This window comes from Tamandua tetradactyla, chromosome 14, assembly GCF_023851605.1.
Source record: "Tamandua tetradactyla isolate mTamTet1 chromosome 14, mTamTet1.pri, whole genome shotgun sequence".
Taxonomy (NCBI): Eukaryota; Metazoa; Chordata; class Mammalia; order Pilosa; family Myrmecophagidae; genus Tamandua; species Tamandua tetradactyla.
Genome location: NC_135340.1, coordinates 31539563 through 31561367, shown reverse-complemented (window position 1 = coordinate 31561367; position 21805 = coordinate 31539563). Strand labels below are relative to the sequence as shown.

At 45.9% G+C, this 21805-nt stretch overlaps 1 protein-coding gene across 2 annotated transcripts; it reads right to left on the bottom strand.

The window, feature by feature from the left end:
• Window positions 1-13210: 13210 nt before the first annotated feature.
• On the bottom strand, window positions 13211-21296 carry SLC22A17 (solute carrier family 22 member 17). Of its 2 annotated transcripts, XM_077127169.1 has the most exons (10): window positions 20812-21296; window positions 20109-20615; window positions 19902-20005; window positions 17500-17654; window positions 16764-16929; window positions 16427-16572; window positions 16160-16265; window positions 15786-16003; window positions 15448-15559; window positions 14357-15334 (listed from the first exon to the last, which is right to left on the bottom strand). In XM_077127169.1, exons 2-10 carry the CDS (start codon window positions 20514-20516, stop codon window positions 15046-15048), a joined length of 1704 nt encoding a protein of 567 aa, XP_076983284.1. In that variant the 5' UTR covers window positions 20517-20615; window positions 20812-21296; the 3' UTR covers window positions 14357-15045. The 2 variants fall into 2 exon arrangements, with proteins under 2 accessions (XP_076983285.1, XP_076983284.1); XM_077127170.1 differs by lacking the exons at window positions 15786-16003; window positions 16160-16265 and having other exon boundaries at window positions 13211-15334; window positions 20812-20943.
• Between the last annotated feature and the right edge of the window lie 509 nt (window positions 21297-21805).

Here is a 21805-nt window from a genome sequence, read left to right as displayed (position 1 = left end):
TGGGGGGTTCTGGGGTATTTTTTGTTTTGTTTTGTTTTGTTTTGTTTTCCTTTGCCTTTTTTTCCCTTTTATTTGGAGGGAATGGGAGGAAGTGGGAGCGGGGAGGTGGGAGGTGGATTTTGTTTATTTTTTTTTAGCTCATTTCCAAAGGGTGGGAGTTTTTTTTTTTTTTTAATATGTGTCATGAATAAAGTTGTTTTTGAAAATAAAAATTGTTCGGCTTTTTGGTGTAAAGATCATTTATGTCTTCCTGTTCTTAGAACTGAGATGGCTGTGAATTCTACTTTGTGGAAGTACTGGTGTTATTCATGGGGAGTTCCTACTTGTGAACTAAAGAGTAGGAGTTAAATTACTGCTAGCCAGGAACATTACGTGTTTAGTTGAGGATGATAGGCCTTCTGGATAGCATGCAGCCGTTTGAGAGATAAATGAGCCTGGAAAAATAAAAGAATGGCCAGATCAGAATGGCCTAATAGTACTGTGTATGTGCTTCTGATAGAACTTACCTGCAAATCCATGGTAGCACTAGATTCTTAAGATCAGGGCTTGGAAAGTCGTTCCTGTTTTCCCTACTCGAAGATGAACTCACGAAATGTAAGATTTCTCAACATTTAGCTAAGACAAGCTTGTTTTCGGTAATGCAGTGACCACTTAATATGTTTATCTGACTGATTTTGGATCATCTGCTAGTGTTGTAGTTAGTACTTCACATCTGACTTTTCACTGTTTTAGTGTCAAGTTTAGTATTTTAGTTCGTCATGTTAATCTAATTCCTCTATTATATGTTCAATAATCAGATTGGTCTTAAAGCCCTTGGATTCTGTGGCATTTCCCAGTTCAATCCTTTATAGACTTGCCGGCACAATTTCTTAAGTCTAACTCTCAGTATTGGCCCTGAATATTTCAAACTCAATGTGCTCCACTTGCCATTCCCTTCCTGTGATGTTCATAATTGCCTCTGACCTTGGTGCCCTTTTCATCAAAAATTTTAAGATAGGTTAAAGAGATGACCCTGTTTATATCCACGAAACCTTGACATTGTATTCTGAGCTTGTGTTTACTGTTGCTTATTTTAACATTTGGTCTTTTTACTGTACTGCTCTGTGATTGTTCAGGCATCTTTTTAAATTAGATTCAGCTAGAATAATGTAATCTGAGTGGAGACTGCTGAAAGGGTTTAGCAAGAGGCTGGATAAAGGGCTCAATACTAACTTCATGGGGAGAATGAAACACTTTCTGGACGCTACTAATGCAGGCAAGGTCTCACATCTCCACCAGGGGGCACTAAGTGCCTAACAATGGGTAAGATCTTGCCTGTTGAGTGTCAGTTTTTTATTTTTCTGGTCTTAATTTTTGTGTTTAATTTTTTTTACTAGATATCCTGTCCATTCTCCCTCCCTATATGCACTGCTTGAGCAGCTCTTTATCTTCATTTACTGGGGGCTTCTGGCAGATGTTTGTCTCCCAGCTGTTCACATTGTCAGTAGTAGCCCTATGCTACTACCCAGTGCACAGCTCTGCTTTCATGGTTAAAATGAGTAGCCTCTCAAATATTCAAGTTTTAAAATGTCTTTCAACCCTGCTAATTTTCCATGCCCCTTCCTCCTTCTTTATACCCATTGGCGATCATCCAGACATTGAGTTCTGCATGCTAGAACATGCTGCAGAAAAGGGAGTTACATGCTAAACAAACTTTAATTTTATTGCTTAAGGTATCGGTTTGTCACATCTTGCATCCCACCAAAAAGTTCTTTTGATTTGAAAAAAAAATTGAGACAAAGGTCATACACTATGAAATTCACCTGTTTAAAGTATATAATTTAGTGGTTTTCAGTATATTCATAGAATTATGCAGCCATAAACACATGGTGATGGTTAGGCTCATGTGTCAATTTGGCCAAGCAAGCACTATGGCCTGATTGTAACTGGGAAGACGTATGGACTTAAATGTTATCAGTAAGTTGATTGTGTCTATAGTTGATTACATCTACAATCATCTGAGGAGTTTGCCTTCAACAATCCAATCAGTTGGAGGCTTTAGAAGAAGTGGTTATTTCAGCAGTCAGAATAATTTCCATCTCTACTTCAGCCAGCCAGTTTGTAGGGAATTAATTGAAAATCTTTTATCGGAGTTCCCAGCTTGCAGTGTGCCCTATGGAGTTTGGATTTGTGCATCTCCACTGCAGCATGAGACTATTTTTATAAAATCTCATAATTACAGATGTCTCCTGTTGGTTCTGTTTCTCTAGAGAACCCTAATATACTAATTCAAACTTTTTCATCATGCCACAGAGAAGCCTCATGCCTATTAATAGGCATTTCCAATTTACCCCTTCCTCCAGCCCTGGAATCATCCAGTATGTAGTCTTTTGTGTCTGGCTTCTTAGCATAATGTTTTCAAGAGTCATCATGTTATAGCATTTATCAGTATTTTATTCCTTTTTATCACTGAGTAAAATTCCATTGTACAGGTACATTTGTTTATCATTCATTAGTTGATGGGCATTTGGGTTGTTTCTATGAATACTGCTTTGAACATCTGTGTACAAGTTTTTGTGTGAGCGTATATTTTAACTTATTTGGGGTATATATCTGGGAGTGGAGTTGCTGACTCATATGGTAGCTCTGGGTTGAAACTTTTAAGGAACTGCCTGACTGTTTTCCATAGTGACTGCAAGTTTACATTCCCACCAGCAATATATGAAGGTTCCAATTACCCCGCAACCTCACCAACACCTGTTATTGTCCATTTTTTAACTTATAGACAAGCTAGTGGGTGTGAAGTGGTATCTCATGTGGTTTTGATTTTCATTTCTCAGATGACTGATAATGTTGAATATCCTTCCATGTGCTTATTGACCATTTTCTTTGGAGAAATGTTTATTCAAATCTTTGGCCCATTCTTTTTTTACTGTGAAATTAGATTTATTTAGTGATACAAACCACCCTGGTTAAGGTACGTGTGTTTGTTTTTTCTTCTGATCATTCCGTTCTACATATATAATCAGTAATTCACAATATCATCACATAGTTGCATATTCATCATCATGATCATTTCTTGGAACATTTGCATCTATTCAGAAAAAGAAATAAAACGAAAACAAAAAAATTTATACATACCATACCCCCTACCCCTCCCTTTCATTGATCACTAGCATTTCAAACTAAATTTATTTTAACATTTGTTCCCCTATTATTTATTTTTTTTCCATATGTTCTACTCGTCTGTTGACAAGGTAGATAAAAGGAGAATCAGACAGAAGGTTTTCACAATCACACAGTCACATTGTGAAAGCTATATCACTATTCAATCATCTTCAAGAAACATGGCTACTGGAACACAGCTCTACATTTTCAGGCAGTTCCCTCCAGCCTCTCCATTACATCTTGACTAACAAGGTGATATCTACTTAATGCGTAAGAATAACCTCCAGGATAACCACTCGACTCTGTTTGGAATCTCTCAGCCATTGACATTTTATTTTGTCTCATTTCACTCTTCCCCCTTTTGGTCGAGAAGGTTTTCTCAATCCCTTGATGCTGAGTCTCAGCTCATTCTAGGATTTCTGTCCCACATTGCCAGGAAAGTCTACACCCCTGGGAGTCATGTCCCACATAGAGAGGGGAAGGGTGGTAAGTTTGCTTGTTGTGTTGGCTGGAGAGACAGGCCACATCTGAGCAACAAAAGAGGTTCTCTTGGGGGTGACTCCTAGACCTAATTTTAAGTAGGCTTGACCTATCCTTCGTGGGGTTAAGTTTCATATGAACAAACCCCAAGACTGGGGGCTCAGCCTATAGCTTTGATTGTCCACACTAATTGTGAGAATACCAAGAATTCTACTTGGAGAAGTTGAATTTTCCCCCTTTCTCACCATTCCCTGAAGGGGACTTTGCAAATACTTTTTTATTCACTGTTCAAATCACTCTGGGATTTATTGGGGCATCACTCTGGACAAACTCACAAAATCTCATGTCCTACTCAAGGTTCCATGTACTTATGGTGTTAATTAAGCTGTCTACATAAGTTATATTAGGAAATGCACTAGTCAAAATATAAATTTTGTACCAAATGAACATTTTTTGCTTCAGTCTCACACACAAGGTAAAATTCTAAAATATTAATTACCATCTATTTTCAGTACCCTGCAGTAATGACATTCCTTTGTTCTTCCTCATGCAAAAACATTTTAAAAATATGTACATTTAATCACTATCAGCATACACTCTAGGCATTCCTAGATTATACCTTCTCAGTCTTTATCGTCTATCTTTCATTCTGATTTCATTTGTGCCCCCAGCCCTCCTCCCTCTATCATTCTCACATTCAGTTTCATTCAGTGTTTTAACATAATTGTATTACAGTTAGGTAGTATTGTGCTGTCCATTTCTGAGTTTTTACATTCAGTCCTATTGCACAATCTGTATCCCTTCAGCTCCAATTACCCAATATCTTACCCTATTTCTATCTTTGGCCCATTTTTAAATTGAGCTATTTGTCTTTTTTGTTGTTGAGTTTACAAGTTCTTCACTTGCTCTGAACACTAGACCTTATCATTATCTGATTTGCAAATATTTGCTCCCATCCTGTGGTGTGTCTTTTCACTTTCTTGATAGTGTCCTTTAATGAAGTTCAATTTATCTATTTTTTTCTTTGGTTGTCCTTACTTCAGATGTCATATCTAAGAAACCATTGCCTAATCCAGGGTCACAAAGATTTATGCCTATGTTTTAAAAGTTTTAGCTGTCACATTTGGATCTTTGATCCATTTTGAGCTGATTTTTTGCATATGGTATAAGATAGGGGTCCAATATCATTCTTTTGCAGGTGGATAAACAGTTGTCCCACCATAATTTGCTGAAAAGACTTATCTTTTCCCCTTGGATTATCTTGACACCCATGTGGAAAATCAGTTGATCATAAATGTGTGGATTTATTTCTGGACTCTCAATTCTATTCCGTTGATCTATATGTTTACCCTTATGCCAGTTCTTTTAGGGAAAAGCTTTCTGTCTTTCACCATTAAATATATTAGTTGTGGGTTTTTTCATAACTGCCCTTTACTCCATGGATATAAAAATCTTGCTGTTTCCCAGGTGTCATGGTCAGGTTCATGTGTCTACTTGGCCAAGTGGTGGTACCTGTTTGTCTGGTAGGGCAAGTACTGGCCTGTCTGTTGTGATAAGGACATTTCATAAAATTAAATCATGATCACATCCGCTGCATCCACAGCTGATTCCATTTGTAATCTACCAAGGGGAGTGCCTTCTGCAATGAGTAATGCCTAATCTAATCACTGAAAGCCTTTTAAGGAGGATTTAGAAGAGACAGGCTCTCTTCCTGCTTCGGCTGGCGAGATGTGGAGTTCGTCCAGACCCTCCATCGGAATTGTTGGCTTCACAGCCTGCCCTGCGGATATTGGACTCTGCGTTTCCATGGTCACATGAGGTACTTTTATACATTTCATATTTGCAAGTGTTTCCTGTTGATTCTGTTTTTCTAGAGAACCCTAACTAAAACAACTTGATACCAGGAGGAGTTTTTAAGCAACAGAATCTTAAAAGTGGGTTTTTATGAATAGTTTACTACTCTGACTGGACTCAAAGACACTAAGGACTCTGATTCCCATAATCAGAATGACACTCCCAATCCATGGAGTGAGTTGGCGGAAGAGATAGTCAAAATATCACCATTCGATTCTCCTAATGCTTCGCTTGTATGAAGCCAGACTCTGGGGGATAATGTATTTGACACCTTTACAGAGTTTTTTGGAATAAGAGGTATAGAGATGTTGGCTGGTTGTTGTTAGATACATTAAGGAGTGAGAGGGATGGGCTTAAAGCTTCAAACGAGAAGCTTAAGCACCATCTGACAAATGTAGAAGTTTCTATGAGTATCCTGAAGGAAAATCTTATTTCCTGTAGCTTTGAGATCTCTGAAAATCAGACTCAGAATCTTATTGTTAGAGTAGCAATTTTACAACATAAACTGAAATCTCAATGTTGCATGGTGTCTGCTGTTAAAGTGAGGGCATTGATTGGAAAGGAGAGGGACCCTGAAAAATGGGATCGTGACATATGGATTGATAATGATGTCGGGGGTGAGGTTGAAACCTTAGGTCATGCTGAGTCTTCTCTAGATAACCCTGAAATAGTCTGCCCTGAGGACATAACTGCCCCACATCCAGCCTGCCTTGAGTTGGCCATCCAACCTCCTCTTGAAGGGATTAGCCCTAGAGTGATTAATCCTGTTTCACCAGATGAAACTGCAAATGAAGGCCCTGAAGCAAATGGCTTGGAAGATATTTCTAATTCTCTTCATGACCCACCCCCACCACCCCTCATTTCTTCCAGACCTATAACTAGACTAAAGTCCCAACAGGCCCCTAAAGGTGAGGTACAAAGTATCACACATGAGGAGGTACGTTATACTCCAAAAGAACTGTGTGAGTTTTCCAATTTATATAGACAGAAATCAAGGGAATATATGTGGCAATGGATTTTAAGGGTGTGGGATAATGGTGGGAGGAAAATAAGGCTGGATCAGGCTGAATTTATTGATATGGGCCTACTAAGCAGAGATTCTGCATTCAATATTATAGCTCAAGGGGTTAGAAAAGGCATTAACAGTTTGTTTGGATGGTTGGCTGAAACATGGATCAAAAGGTGGCCAACATTACCTGAGGTTGAAATGCCAGAACTGCCCTGATACAATGTAGATGAGGGGATCCAGAGGCTTAGAGAGACTGGAATGTTAGAGTGGATTTATCATGCAAAGCCTGCTCTTACACCCCAGGAATGTCTGGAGGATGCACCTTTTACCTGAACAGTGAGAAATAAATTTGTGAGACTAGCACCATCATCCCTGAAGAGCTCTCTAGTTGCACTTCTCTGTAGGTCAGATATTACTGTAGGAACTGCTGTCACTGAGCTGGAATCCTTAAACACAATGGGAATGACAGGATCCCGAGTTGGCAGAAGCCAGGTGGCAACACTTAATCACCAAAGACTGGGTAGATGTGGCTATTATAATAGACAGCAGACTCAAAGCAGGAGTCAAAATTATATGACACGCAGAGATTTGTGGCATTGGCTAGTAAATCATGGGGTGCCTAGAAATACAATAGAAGGGCAGTCTACTAAATTCTTGTTTGAGCTGTATAAACAAAAGAGTTCTAGGTCAAGTGAACAGAAGTCTAACCTGAATTACAAAAACACAGAGTCACGGTCCCTTAATCAATTTCCAGACTTGAGACAGTTTACAGACCCAGAACCCCTTGAGTGAGGGGGAGGCCAGGTCCCTTTGGGGGAGAACCCTGTTGCACTACCACAAATTTATACTGTTAATCTTCTTCTAAGCCTTCCCCAAGGAGACCGACGATGACCTTTTACCAGGGTAACTGTGCATTGGAGAAAAGGAAATGATCAGATATTTAGGGGATTATTAGACACTGGTTCAGAAGTGACATTAATTCTAGGGGACCCAAAACGTCACTCTGGTCCACCCATCAGAGTGGGGGCTTATGGAGGGCAGGTACTCAATGGAGTTTTAGCTCAGGTCCGCCTCACAGTGGGTCCAGTGGGCCCCTGGACCCATTCTGTAGTTATTTCCCCAGTTCCAGAATGTATAATTGGAATAGATAGACTGAGCAACTGGCAGGATCCCCACATTGGCTCTCTAACTCATGCAGTGAGGGCTATTATGGTGGGAAAGGCCAAATGGAAGCCAGTAGAACTGCCCCTACCTAGCAAAATAGTAAATCAGAACCAATACCAGATTCCTGGAGGGATTGCAGAGATTATTGCCGCTCATAAGAACTTGAAGGATGCAGGCGTGGTGATTCCCACCACATCCCCATTCAACTCTTCTATTTGACCTGTGCAGAAAACAGATGGGTCTTGGAGGATTACAGTGGATTATCATAAACTCAACCAGGTGGTAACTCCAATTGCAGCTGCTGTTCCAGATGTGGTATCATTGCTTGAGCAAATGAACACATCCCCTGGTATCTGGTATGCAGCTATTGATCTGGAAAATGCTTTTTTCTCAATAGCTGTTAGTAAGGACCACCAGAAACAGTTTGCTTTCAGCTGGCAAAGTCAACAATATACTTGCACTGTCCAATCTCAGGGGTATATCAACTCTCCAGCCTTATGCCATAATCTTGTCCTCAGGGACCCTTGTGGGAAACAGACCTTTTGATCTTCAGGCTATACCTTGAGACAGTGACCCACCCAGAACACTGGGTCATGTAGCTCTTGCAGAACGCTTCAGGCAGCTTGTTTTGAAGGGTGAAGGGGTTGGGGGCTAGAATGTGCTATTCTTTGAAGAGGTTTCACAGATAAACAACTTAGCTTAAAAGGTTTTGCATTTTCTTGTATTTTACATATTGGCATAATTGCAATTAACATTAAAGATTAACTTGATGTTATTTCCTCCTGCTTTTTGAAATAACCACTAATAAATAGCTGGAGAAAAACTAGCAAAGGGCTCTTAGCTCTAGAAGTTCAAGAGTCCCCTGCTCCCATTTTCAGAAATCTGGGTCTGTCTTAATTTTCGCGTTGCCTTGTCAGCAACAGACCTTGATCGTTTCTCCCTCCCACAAGACATTGCATTGGTCCATTATATTGATGATATCATGTTGATTGGACCTGAGCAAGAAGTTCCCACGGTTACGTGAGACACTTTCATAAAGTTTGTATTTGCAAGAAGTTCCCATGGTTACGTGAGACACTTTTATAAAGTTTATATTTGCAAGTGTTTCCTGTTGATTCTATTTCTCTGGAGAACCCTAACTAATACAACTTGGTACCAGGACTGGTTTTTAAGAAACAGAATCTTAAAAATAGATTTTTTTTTTTTTTTTTTTTTTTTTTAAAGGAAAGACAGAGAGAAGGAAGGAAGGATAGAAGGAAGGAAGGGAGGAAGAAAGGGAAACATCTTTTAAACATTTTCTTGTTTTATTGTACCTTGTTTCTCCGTTTTTGTTACATGGGCTGGGGCCGGGAATCGAACCGAGGTCCTCCGGCATAGCAGGCAAGCACCTTGCCCGCTGAGCCACCGCGGCCCGCCCTAAAAATAGATTTTTATGAATGGTTTTCTACTCTGACTGGACCACCCCTTGTCGACTTGGCAGCTATACATATCACCTTAAACCATACCTAAATTCTAAATAAAAAAACAATAAATACACATTTTTTCTTTCACCTAACAATACTCAACTGTCCTGCATATTGTGCTGAACCATCTGTAAACCAGGTCTGAGTTTAGACTTACTGGTAAGGCATTTGCATGTCAGAGGATGGGAGATGAATACAACAAAAATACAGGGCCCCTCCACCTCAGTGAAATTCCTAGGTGTTCAGTGGTGTGGAGCATGTCGAGATATCCCTTCTAAGGTGAAGGATAAGTTGCTGCATCTGGCCCATCCTAGGACCAAAAAAGAGGCACAATGCCTAGTTGGTCTCTTTGGATTTTGGCAACAACGTATTCTTCATTTGGGTGTGCTACTCTGGCCCATTTATTGAGTGACCAGAAAAGCTGTTAATTTTGAGTGGGGACCTGAATAAGGGGAGGCTCTGTGACAGGTCCAGGCTGCTGTACAAGCTGCTCTGCCACTTGGGCCATATGATCCAGCAGATCCAATGGTGCTGGAAGTGTCAGTCGCAAATAGAGATGCTGTTTGGAGCCTTTGATAGGCCCCTATAGGAGAATCACAGTGCAGATTTTGGACCAAAGCCTTACCATCTGCTGCAGATAACTATGCTCCTTTTGAGAAACAGCTTTTGGCCCACTACTGGGCCTTAGTAGAGAGTGAACACTTAACCATGGGCCACCAAGTTACCATGAGACCTGAGTTGCCTATCATGAGCTGGGGGTTGTCTGACCCACCGAGCCATAAAGTTGGGCATGCACAGTAGCACTCTATTGTAAAATGGAAATGGTATATATGAGATAAGGCCAGAGCAGGTCCTGAAGGCACAAGTAATTTACAGGAAGTGGCCCAAATGCCCATGGTCTCCATTCCTGCCACATTACCTTCTCTTTCCCAGACCATAGCTATGGCCTCTTGGGGAATTCCTTGCAGTGAATTGACTAAGGAAGAGAAAACTCGGGCCTGCTTTACAGATGGTTCAACACGATATGCAGGACAGTTGAGTGTTGTTAGGTGAAAAAAAAAATGTGTGTTTTATTGTTTTTTTTTATTTAGAAATTAGGTATGGTTTAAGGTGATATGTGTAGCTGCCAAGTTGACAAGGGGTGGACTGTCATGGTCAGGTTCATGTGTCAACTTGGCCAAGTGGTGGTGCCTGTTTGTATGGTTGCACAAGTGCTGACCTGTCTGTTGTGATGAGGACATTTCATAGAGTTAAATCATGATCACGTTAGCTCCATCGGCAGCTGATTTTGGACTCTGTGTTCCCACCGTTACGTGAGACACCTTTATAAATTTTATATTTGCAAGTGTTTCCTGCTAATTCTGTTACTCTAGAGAACCCTAACTAATACATGAGGTATGCCATATTCTTTTATGCCTCTGGGCTTTATACTTTCCTCCTTTTCCTTTTTGTTCCTTTAAGGTTCAATCCAAACATCTTGGAAGCTTTCCTTGACTGCTTCTAATAGAATGACTCTCTCCCTCAGAGATGCCATAGTACTTTTTAAAAATGTTTTTTTTAAATTTATTTTTATTAGAGAAGTGGATTTACAGAATCACCATGTATAAAATACAGGATTCGCATATGCCACCCTATTATCAATACCTTGCATAGGTATGGTACATTTATTAGAACTCATAAAAACACATTTTTATGATTGCACTATTAACTATAGTCCCTGATTTAACTTAGGATTCATTTTTTGTGCAGTGCTGTTCCTTGGACTTAAAAAATTTTTATTCTATCCCGTGTATGTACAACCTAACATTTCCCCTTTAAAACACATTCAGATAAATATTGTAATGCTGTTCATTATGTTTGTAGTGATGTGCTACCATAACCATCATATATTTCTCTGCACTTACCATACAGGATTATAATTATTTCTCATCCAGACTGAGCTCTTGCAGGCAAGTATCATGTCTTCCCCTTTCCCCAGACCTGAAGCAATGCCAAACAACACATAATGGATAGTCAATGAAAGTTGGTTTGCAGGCTAGCCTGGCTGATTGGGAAGGCATGGGAGTGGCTTTCACATCTCTTCATGTGAAAGAAGAGATGTGAACTAAGGTAAGAAACGTACCCCATATGTCCTTTTAGTTTTCCCCTTAATAATCCATCATGGCTCTTAGTTGTGAATCCAACTAAACATTTCTAAAATCTATTCACGTATAAATTGGCCCAGCCTCTCCAAACAAAGTAATTTCTCTTATTTGCCTCAAAACTATGCCCTTCAAGTTCCTAGGGGTTACTTTTTAAGCTTAATATTATAGAGTAATACTTTCTCTCATGGTTCTTAGAAATATTTTCTGTTTGACATGCTATAAGAAAATTGCAGGCTCTCAATTCTCGAGATCTGGCTTCTCTTATTCCTCACCAGCCACATAGCCTTGGATAAGTCATTTACCTTCCCCAGCATTGGTCTTCCTGTCTATCACAGCTGAAAAATAACCATTTTCATGGGGTTTGTTTTAGTTTGTAAAAGCTGGTGGAACGCAACATACCAGAACTGGAATGGCTTTTAAAAAGGGGGAATTTAATAAGTTACAAGTTTACGGTTCTAAGGAAGTGAAAGTGTCTAAATTAAGGTACCAACAAGAGCTTACCTTCACTCAAGAAAGGCCAATGGGTCAGGAGCCCCTCTGTCAGCTAAGAAGTCACATGGCTGGCATCTGCTGGTCTCTTTCTCTTGGACTCAACTGCTTTCAGCCTCTGTTCCTGTGGGGGTACCTCACTTTGCTTCCCCAGGGCTGGCTTTCATCTCTTGGCTTCCCTTGGCTCTCTCCAGGTGCTGGCTTGCTTAACATTTGATGGGAATGTCTCTGGGGTCCAGGCATCACCAAACATCTGTGTTTCTGATCTCCATGTGTCTGCATCTGTGTCAGCTCTGCTGTAAAGTTTTTGTCAGCTCTGAGGCTTCTGCTGTTTTGATGCGCTCCAAAATGTTTCCTTTTAAAGGATTCCAGTAAACTAATCAAGACCCAGCTGGAATGGGTAGAGTCACATTTCCATCTAGTCAAAAGATCACTACCAACAATTGGGTGTGTCATATCTCCATGGACATAATCTAATAAAAAAATACTACAACCTACAGTACTGAATCAAGATTAAAAGAAAAGGCTGCCCTCACAAGATTGGATCAGGATTAAAACATGACTTTTCTGGGGTAACTAATACTTTCAAGTCAGCACAGGGTTATTAATGAGGATTATGTAAATGCGTGCAAGTGGCTGGTGAACTTCAGAACATCTGACAAGATGACTGTTGTTTCAGCTACACACAGTGACCCTTTCCACCTAGATTATGAATTGGTCAAGGATGAGGGATTGGGTCTTCCACTGTGCTTTACTGGTGCTTCTCAAATGCTCTCATTTTCTTTGCCTTTACCTCTATGGATGAAACAGAGAATCTTACTCTCTTTCACCTACCTTCTACTTTCCTTCTCTGGACTTTCCTCCAGTTGTTGTGTAAAGAACGGGTTCATTGAAATGCCTCCTTAACACCACTCCTCAGTTCGCACTGGACAGTGCTGTTATCAAACAGATAACACCTGGACTCTACATGGGCTTTCCCTAAGAAGCACAAATGCTTGTCATCTGCCATCTTCTTGGTCCTCACAAAAGCTCTGGAGTTAGACAGAATTAAGTATAATCTCTTGTTTTATCATTGACTGTTGACTATTGGAGTCAGTTACAACCCTCAGCAGTATCCTCATACAGAGCGTGTAAAGTAGGGTAAATAACTGTGAAGGAACCAAGTCATGTAGAAAGAACTGCTAGAAGGCTTGGGCTTGAGTCTGGCTCTGACATTTAATGGCAACCCCCTTAATTTCTTTCATTTTCCTTTTCCTCAGTGGTAAAATAGGGATAAAAATAAAAATACCTACTTTATGGGGCTGTGAGGAGTAAATGAGAACAGTCCGTATGCGTTCTCCGGTAGCATTACAATTATTACTCAGGGCCCAGCAGCTTGGCTTAGTTCAAAGAACTTCGGGCCTGAGGCATGAATTGACAGAGGCAAGGAGACGGATGCTGCAGGACTCTGTGGGTCATGGGCTCCCTTCTCCGGACGGGGCTGGCCTCAAGGCTTATATTTTCTATAAGAATTCCCCTCTCCCGGGAATGCTTGCTCGTTCCCACCTACAGGCCTTTGCTCTCATTGTACCCTTTGGACAGAGTGGAGAGCAAGGTATGAGGTGTCCGCCCACCTGCCAGGCCCTGGCCTTAGGGTTCTCTGCCTCCCTGAGTGAGTCTCACATCCCTTCAGGAAGTAGGTTCTTGATTCTCCAAACCATGGGCCTCTCTTTCTCCCCATTAATATTCCCAGTTTTAGATGGATTTAAAGCCCCTTGGAGGATGGCATTTGTCCTAAACATCCAGGTGCTGGAAACATTTGCTGAAAGAATGAACAAATATTAATTCAACAACTTTGTGTACATCTACCATGCGTTAGGTATTGGTGTTTCAGAGTTCCTGCCCTCAGGGAGCTTACCATCTAGTGGGGTTGATTAAGAGGTACTGACACATGATGTTTCATCCTCATGGCAATCTTTGACGGAAGCTGGAGGTTGAGAGATTCACCGAGTGGTAAAGTCAGAGCAGGGCTAGATTGGGAGCTAGACACTAACATTGAGGGTGTCCTACCGACACCTCCCAGCAGTGCCTAAAAACTCCACTCTTTGCTTCAAGGGAAATGCCCACAGATTGGACGGCTGTGGGGAGGTGGCCACAGTGTGCAGCAATGGAGTCTCCAGCTCTGGGATCAAATCACAACCCACATCTGTTACTCGCTAGCTTTGTAACGTGGGCAAGTTACTGAGTCTCTCTAAGCATCCGTTTTCTCATCTGTAAAAGAGCAATAGTACCATAGCGGACATCCATTGTTTTTTCCTGCACGACATCCAGCCCTGTTTCTGCTAATGGCACCACGTCCTGCTTCCCCCACCACCTCCCCAGTTGTCAGTAATATGGTGGAGGTGGCATGTTCCTCAAGCTGGGCTGGTCCCATGCTCTCTGGAAATGAATCTTTAGTGAAGTGACCCAAAGACTGAATGTTCTACTGGAGTTCATTTGTCCAGGAGGAGACCCTTGTAAAAATGTTGCTGGCTCCTGCCACTTAGACCTGGAAGCCTCTATCGTTCTTGACCTTTTGAGGCTAGTTCTGCTTCTCCTTCCATTTCATGAGTGCCCCACCACAACCCTGCCCCACCACATCCTTCTAATCAACTCCCTTTTTGGTTTAGTTATTACAGGCAGTCAGTTTTTATGCTTGCAACAATAACAACAAATCCCCAATTGATCCAAGCACCTACCTTGCAGTGTTGTAAGGATTAAGTGAAATGAAGTTTGTAACATGCCTAGCCCAGTTCTGGCAGCATAGCAAGCAATCAGTAAGTGGTGACAGTAGGCTGTAAGTTAACTCTTGGGGTGGGGTGAGTGGGCAGGGCACAAGGAGGGGTTGGAGAGATGGTTATTGGTTGGGTTCCACCCAGAGAAATCCTCTTCCAAGAGACAGAAGGAAAACAGAAGGGAGGGAAGTCCAGACTATGATATGCTCATGTATTCAAAATGTCTTTATTGAAACAGAATGACAGAGCAAGAATGAGGTCTGGGAAGAGAAGTCTTTGGGTACAGGATGAAGCCCAGACCCGGCGGTTATAGTGTGGAGCTCTCTCCCTGTGCCATGACTCTTGCTGAGGAAGTGAACACGAAGCAGCGGGGAGGAAGGGGGGTGAGGACGACCCTCAGCTCTCCGTGACGCTGGCGCGAGGTGCCCCTGAGCCTAGCGGTCAGCCCTGCCTTCCTCACCCCGTCCCCTCCTGCGCCCTGCCAGGGCCCTCTGCCTTCTTCCTATGTGGGCCAGCCTCCCGCCAGGGTCTTCACGGGCCGCTCAGAGGGCGGGGTTGGGGGTGGCAAGCAGCGGGACATGGTCGCAGCGGTTAGGGGGTGGCTGCCGCAGCAGGGAGGGCCGGCGGCACAGCTCCCCGTCCCGGAGCACCTCAGGCAAGAGCTTGCGCTTGGTCTCAGGCAGAAGCATGATGCTGAGGATGCAGAGGAGGGCGCAGGCTGCCAGCACCACGTGCTGCAGGAAGGCTCCGTGGCCCATGTGGAGGCGCTGGGCCGGGTCACTCAGCCCTCCAAGCGCCCCCAGTGCCATGATCAGGCCCAGGCCGCGGCCCCTGGGGGAGACAGAGGGGACACTCAGCCTACAGCCATGGTGGGCCTCACCCCAGCCCTCCTCCAGCAGCCTCCCCTCCTCCACCTCAGGCCCCATCCTCGCCCCTGCTCTCACCTGACGGTGGTAGGGATGACTTCAGCAGCAAGGAGGGTGCTGAGGATGCCAGCAGCTTGGGAGGAGAAGAGGCCGAGGACAGAGAAGGTGGTGATGGCAGCCTCATTCAGATCTGGGGGACCCAGAGGGACCGTGTGAAGGGGACTGGGGAGATCAGGGCCGGGCTAGTCCCTGGGGTCACCCCCTTAGCTCTACAGGGTGGGCCCTGGACTTTCACTAACTGGGAACACAGACAAGTCCTGGGAGGCCTGTGCCAGAATCGTAGGTAGACTCTGTCTGAGGCAGCTCTGCTGGGGTTCCCTGGCCGAGCCCACACCAGGAGGAAATGAGGTGCTCACAGTCCCACAGGCCCAGCAGGATCAGGGACGCAATGCCAGTGAGGGTCATCGAGAGAAGCAGGATGCCCCGGCGACCAAATCGGTCCACAGTGACGCCCAGGAAGACGCAGGCCAGGGCCGCCGTGCCGCTGGCCAGCAGGGAGCACAGGTAGAAGTCCGACGGGCTCCCTCCTCCTCCCACCGGCTGGTAGCAGTGGCGGATGGCATGGGCAATGAAGCTGTGAGAGGTGGAGGGGAGCAAAAAGTGTCTGAACCCCCATGCACAGCCTTCTACAATCCTGGCCACGCTCTGCCGAGGTCCTGGAGCCTCCCCTACCCAGCCATCCCCCGTCCTAGCTACCGGCCTGGTTCTCGGCTTAGACACCCATGCTCACTTGGTGAAGCCCAGGATAAGCAGATTTTTCCAGATATTGCGGTAGTTGAGGAGGGAAGCGAAGGAAAAGGAAGACGTTGCAGGGAGAGGGCAGGTGTTCTCCAGTTCTTTGGAAGAGAGAGAGGAGCTGTCTGTCAGAAGAAACGCCTAGACCCCAGGATCCCCCAGGCATGAAGGGGCCCTGGGAGAAGGTGGCCAGCTAGGACCATGCAGAGGACACCACTGCGTGTGCACCTGCAGTGCTGCTGCAGGGAATCCTGCTGCCTACCTTGCAGGGCCTCCTGGGCCTCCTCCCCCAGCATCTGCCCATGCGGACGGTTCCGCTCAGCCAGGATCCTCAGCACCGACTGGGCCTCCTCGATCTGCCGCTTCACTATCAGCCACCGTGCGGACTCCAGAAACAGACCAGGCCAGCTGGGGGTGGGGTGGGGGTGGGGGGCACGGTCAGGGCTCCTGTCTCCTGACCCAGGGATGGGAAACTCTGAGGGGTTGGGGCTGGGGTGGGCCTGGATAGACACAGTTGGAGAAGAGGAGGGGTATCTGGGCTAAATCTAGGCTGGAAGTAGAGAGGGGAATGGCCAGAAAGCATGGAGGGTGATACTGACCCATAAAACAGGAAGAGGATGCAGGGAGCAGTGATCATTCGCTGCAGAAATCGCCAGTCCTTAGAGACGAGGGCTAGGCCCAGGAACAGGAAGTGACCCCCCACCCCCACCAATTCCCCTGCCAGGGCCACCCGAAGCCTCTGGGTTGGGTCGCACAGCTCCAGGCCTGGAGATATAGCAGGGGCAGAGAGAGGAGAGGTCAGGGAGGAAGGAGACATGAAAGAAAGGAGAGAGGGAGGGAGGAGGACAGAGAGCAAGGTCAGACCCTGAGCAGAGGCTGCAGCCATCACCTCCCACAGACCAACCTCTGGGTGGCAAGCTGGGAGGACTCTAGGGTCAGAGTCGCTGGCGGGTGTTCAGCGTCCCTGGTTTACAGGGCCTTTCACATCTGACATCTTATTTGACCTTCGCATCAACCCTGAGAGTAGTGAGGTGATTTGCCCAAGGTTACACAGCTAGTCAAGATTTTATTTTTAACATAAAGCACTATTCCTTTACAGCAGTAAGACCAGGGCAAGGAAGGCCTTAAAGATCTCAGCGGAAGACGGTGTGGAGAGAAACAGGGCCCCTGGGTCCTTCAAAAGCCTGGGCAGAATGATAGCTGAAATTCTGGCCAGCCAAAACTTGGGATAAAGAAGGGACTTGAGGGGACTCTGGAAGGCAGTGGGAATGGCTTGGGGATGCAGCAGGCAGGTGTAAGACTCAAGGGAAGGGTCTCTGGGAGGGCGCTACTCACGCATCAGGTAAACGCCAAGGTCAACGCCGGCTAGCAGAAAACCCAGGAGGAATCGGAGGGCCATGACGCCTGTTGAGGAGCCTGCAGCAGCACCCCCAACTCCACAGGGGCCTACCAGCCCCAAGGTCAGCAGTACAATCCCACGACGTCCAAACCTAAAAAATGCAGAGGGCCTGTGATCACTCAAAAATGGAGACTCCTGTGGTGTGAATTGCTCGTTGGGACCAGGCTGGAAGTATGAGGATGAGGTTCAGGGAGCAAGAGTTGGACTGAGGCTACAGAAGAGAACAAGAATGGGGACCATGGATAAAAGAGTGACTGGCTGCTGGTCACTACGTGCAGCTATTGTTCTGTGGGGTCACTGACTTTTGAGAACCAGACTATTGGTCAGAGATGAGGAGGATGAGGATGTTTATCCATGGAAGTGAGACCATCCACCAGAGAGGATGGGATATTACTTAGGGGACTTAGGACAATTGATCCTTGGGAGCAGAGCTATTAGTCAGTAGGGGTGGAGCTCGTCTTGCTCTGATTGCTCAGAGGAGATGGACTCATCGATATATGGGGTTGGAGCTATTGGTCTGTGGAGGTGAAGCCATTGCTCATTTGTGCCTATGGGGGCATTATTGGTCAATAAAGATGGAGATGTTGATTCCAGGTGACTGAGTTATTGATTTTTGGGGGATGAAGCCATTGTTCTATGAGTTTGAGACTATCAGTTCATGAGGATAGAGCATGGGGCTGTTAATTCCTAAGGACAGTCAGTGGAGATTGGGCCACTGGCCAAAAGATGGAGTCACTGATCTATAGGAATGGGACAATTTAATCCATGTGGTAGGACTATGATCAGTGGGGATGGGACTATTAATTTTTGGAGACTGGACAGTTGATCTTTGGGGAGGGAGTCACTGGTTCAAGGTATGATGCTGTTAGTCCATGTGGATGGGGTTATTGTTCAGTGGAGATAAATATGTTAATCCATGGGGAAAACTGATGAAGATGAAGTCACAGATCAGGGGAGATGAGACAACTGGTCAGTGAGGACAGGGCTACTGATCCCTGGGGATTGGGGATAAGACCACTGACCTATAGGAATGAAGATTGGGGCTACGGATCAGTGGGAAGGGGGCACTGTTTCAAAGGAATAAGGCTACTGACTGAATGAGGTGGGGCCATTTTCCCATCGAGATAGGTTTACTGGTTAATAAGGACAGAACTACTGATTTTAGGAGACTGAAATATTGATCCTTAGGGATGAGGTCATTTTTCCATAAGAATGAGGCTATTGGTCTGTAGGGATGAGCTAATTGATGAATGGGCTATTGACCTGTGGGTTTGGGATCATTTGTGTGACTATTGGGCAATGATAACAGGAACTTGGATTTTAGGAAATTGGGCTATAGAATGATGGATTGCTGCTTTTGATCCAAGAGAGTAGAGCTATTAATCCAGTTGGATAGGACTGTGGATGGGAGAAGCCTAAAATCCATGGGGATGGTCAGTGGAGATGGAGCAAATAGTCAGTGGTGATGGGGTCAAGAATCAGGAGATGGGATTTTTGGTCCATGGTGAGCACTACTGGCTAGTGGAATGAACCACTGATATTGGAGAAGGGACTACTGATTCATGGGAATGGGACTTTTGTTCTGAGAAGATCTAAGCACTTTGGAGAAAATGATGATGGGGCTATTCTCTATGGAGGATCTATTGGGATCATTGATTCATGGGGTTGAGTTATTGACCCACAAGGGTAGAGTCAATTGTTGGCAGGTGTGGGACTACAGGTGATTGGGGATGAAGTTATTCTTCTTTGAAGACAGAGTTACTGACTTATGGGGATAGAGCCACTGTTCAGAGATGGTGTCATTTGTCTGCAGAGTGGAGCTCTTAGTCAGTGGGCATATGGCTGTTGGTATTATTTATCAGTTAACAGACTAATCTTTAGGAATGAAGCCATTGAGATGGAGCTACCAATCCATGTAGATGGGGCTATTAGTCAGTGGGGATGAGTCTATTAATCCAGGAAGATGTTCAAGGAGGTGGTTAGTGGTTATGGGACATGAGAGCAGAGAGACAGGTCTTTTGATCTATGGAGACAGGGTTTTGGTCACTGAAGATGGGGCTATTGACCTTCAGTCCATTGATCCATGGATATAGAGCTGCTAAGTGGGAATGGGTCTAACCGCCCATAGAGATGGGCTTATGCTATATCAAGTAGGAAGCAGGCTTTCCTGTTGGGAAATGAAGTTGAGACATGGGTGGAGCTGTGTATCACTGAACAGAAGAAATCCAGGGAAAACTGCAGAGTCCAGCAAATCTTCTTATTCTTCATGAGAAGACCAGTTTCTTGCCTCCCTGACACCCCCTCCTCTCTGCCTCCCTGCCTTCATGGCAGCCCTCACCTGTCCGCAGGGTAGCCCAGGAACAGGTAGCCAGAGGCAAAGCCCAAGATGAAGAGGATCTGTTCCAGGATCACCTGCCAGCCCAGGTCACACACCAGATCCCACTAGAGATGCGAGAGGGATGGAACGGGTGTCAGGCCCCACGTTGGCTGATCTCAGCCTGCCCCCAGACTCACCCCTAGCCTGCAGCCGGTCTGGCTGCCTCACCTGGCCAATGGCGTTCGTGGTGAGCACGGGCAGGCCGTTATAGTCCCAGTCCTTGAGACAATGGTTGAAGTCTGGCGGGGCGAAGCCGCTGCACGAGGGGTCCGTACTGGAAGCGACGCGGCTGGCGGCACTGGCCGCTAGGGCCGCGCTTGAGACACTGACGCCGCTGACGTTGGGGGACTGTTCCCAGCTAGACGCGTTGGGGGCGAAGCCTCCGTAATGGCAGTGCAGTGGGGGTGCTAGCGTGAAGATGGGGTCCGAGGCCATGCCCAGCGCCACGAAGAGCACTGGCAGGCAGCAGAGGCCGAGCTGCAGCTGCTGGCCGCCGCCCAGCGCCCCCACCTGGGCGAGCAGCGCCTCAAAGCTGAGCGGTCCGGGGGGCACGGCCAGCGACAGGCTGCTGCCCATCCCGTCGCCGCCCGCGTCGCTCCCCCCCTCCCGCTCGCGTTCGCGCTCCCGCTCACCCTGCAGCTGCTCCGTGGGCACCGCATCTCCGAGGGTCCCGACCTGCTGGGGACGTGGGGGCGGGGCAGGGGCAGGGTGAAGCCGAGAAAACCGCAGAGTAAGGGGAGGGGGCGGGCCGAGGCGAGGGCGAGGACTGCAGCTAGGGGCTGGGGGTTGCGTGCGTGGAAAATGCGGGGCGCTTAATCCGGGTGGTATGCGGGGAGATGATGGCGTAGCTCCCCGGGGCGCGGGCACTTACTCCGTTGGGGCTGGGGGTGATCTCTACTGTGCTGTCGATTTTGCTGCCGCCCCCGCCATTGGGCTCGGGAGTCCCGGTGGCCACCCGGGGAGCCAGCTTGCCGACCTCAGGGACCCTGCCGGCCCGCCCCGAAAAGATGCACTGTCTTCTGGCCCAGTTGAGCGCCGGGTGGCGGTACACGGAGAGACCAGAGAGTCGGCGCTCTGCAGCTCTGCAGCCGCCGGCGCCTCCTTCGTCTCTGCGATCTGTGTGCTGCTTTCCCCTCCTCTTCCTCCAGACTCTCCTCCCCTTCCACGTCAGCAGAACCTTCGGTCCAGACTCATCGTCAGAGAGAGGAAGTGGGGGCCAGGGCCTAGGGAAGGGAGGGGATGGGGCTCTGTCTTCTGTTCCCTTGGTCTGCGGGCCATTGCAGGAAAAAAGAAAATAAAGCTGGAAGGATCTAAGCCAGTCCAGGGAGATTTCATATTCCTCCTTTTCTTCATTCGTTCATTCATCCATCCACTCATTTACCCATTCAATGACATTTATTAAGCTTCTCCTAGTGCCAGGACTTTGGCTAGCCTTTGGGGATGGATGGACACCTTGGGGGTGTTTACTGGGGAGACAGGCCAACCATGCTACGGTACAGGGAATGCATATGGAGGACTGATTGGACCCTGTACTCAACTCAGCTTCATTCCACTACAAGAATCCACTTCTCTGGGTTTCACAATCTCCACCCTAGTTGAGTTTCTATCATTTCTCAAGATCATTTGGCACTATTGACCACCCCCTCCTCTAAACATTTTTTTTTTTTGCTTAGTCTCACATTTCTCTAGTTTTATCTTGCTCCTCTTTTCTCCATTGCAGCCCCACCCTCCTCTTCCTCACTTTCTTTCACAGAGGCTCCGTTTTGCCCCCTCCCCCCCCCCAATCTCATATTAGCTCTCCACTTTGGGATGTCACCCAGGCCCACAACTTCAATTACCACAAAGCTAAACATGATTCCCAGATT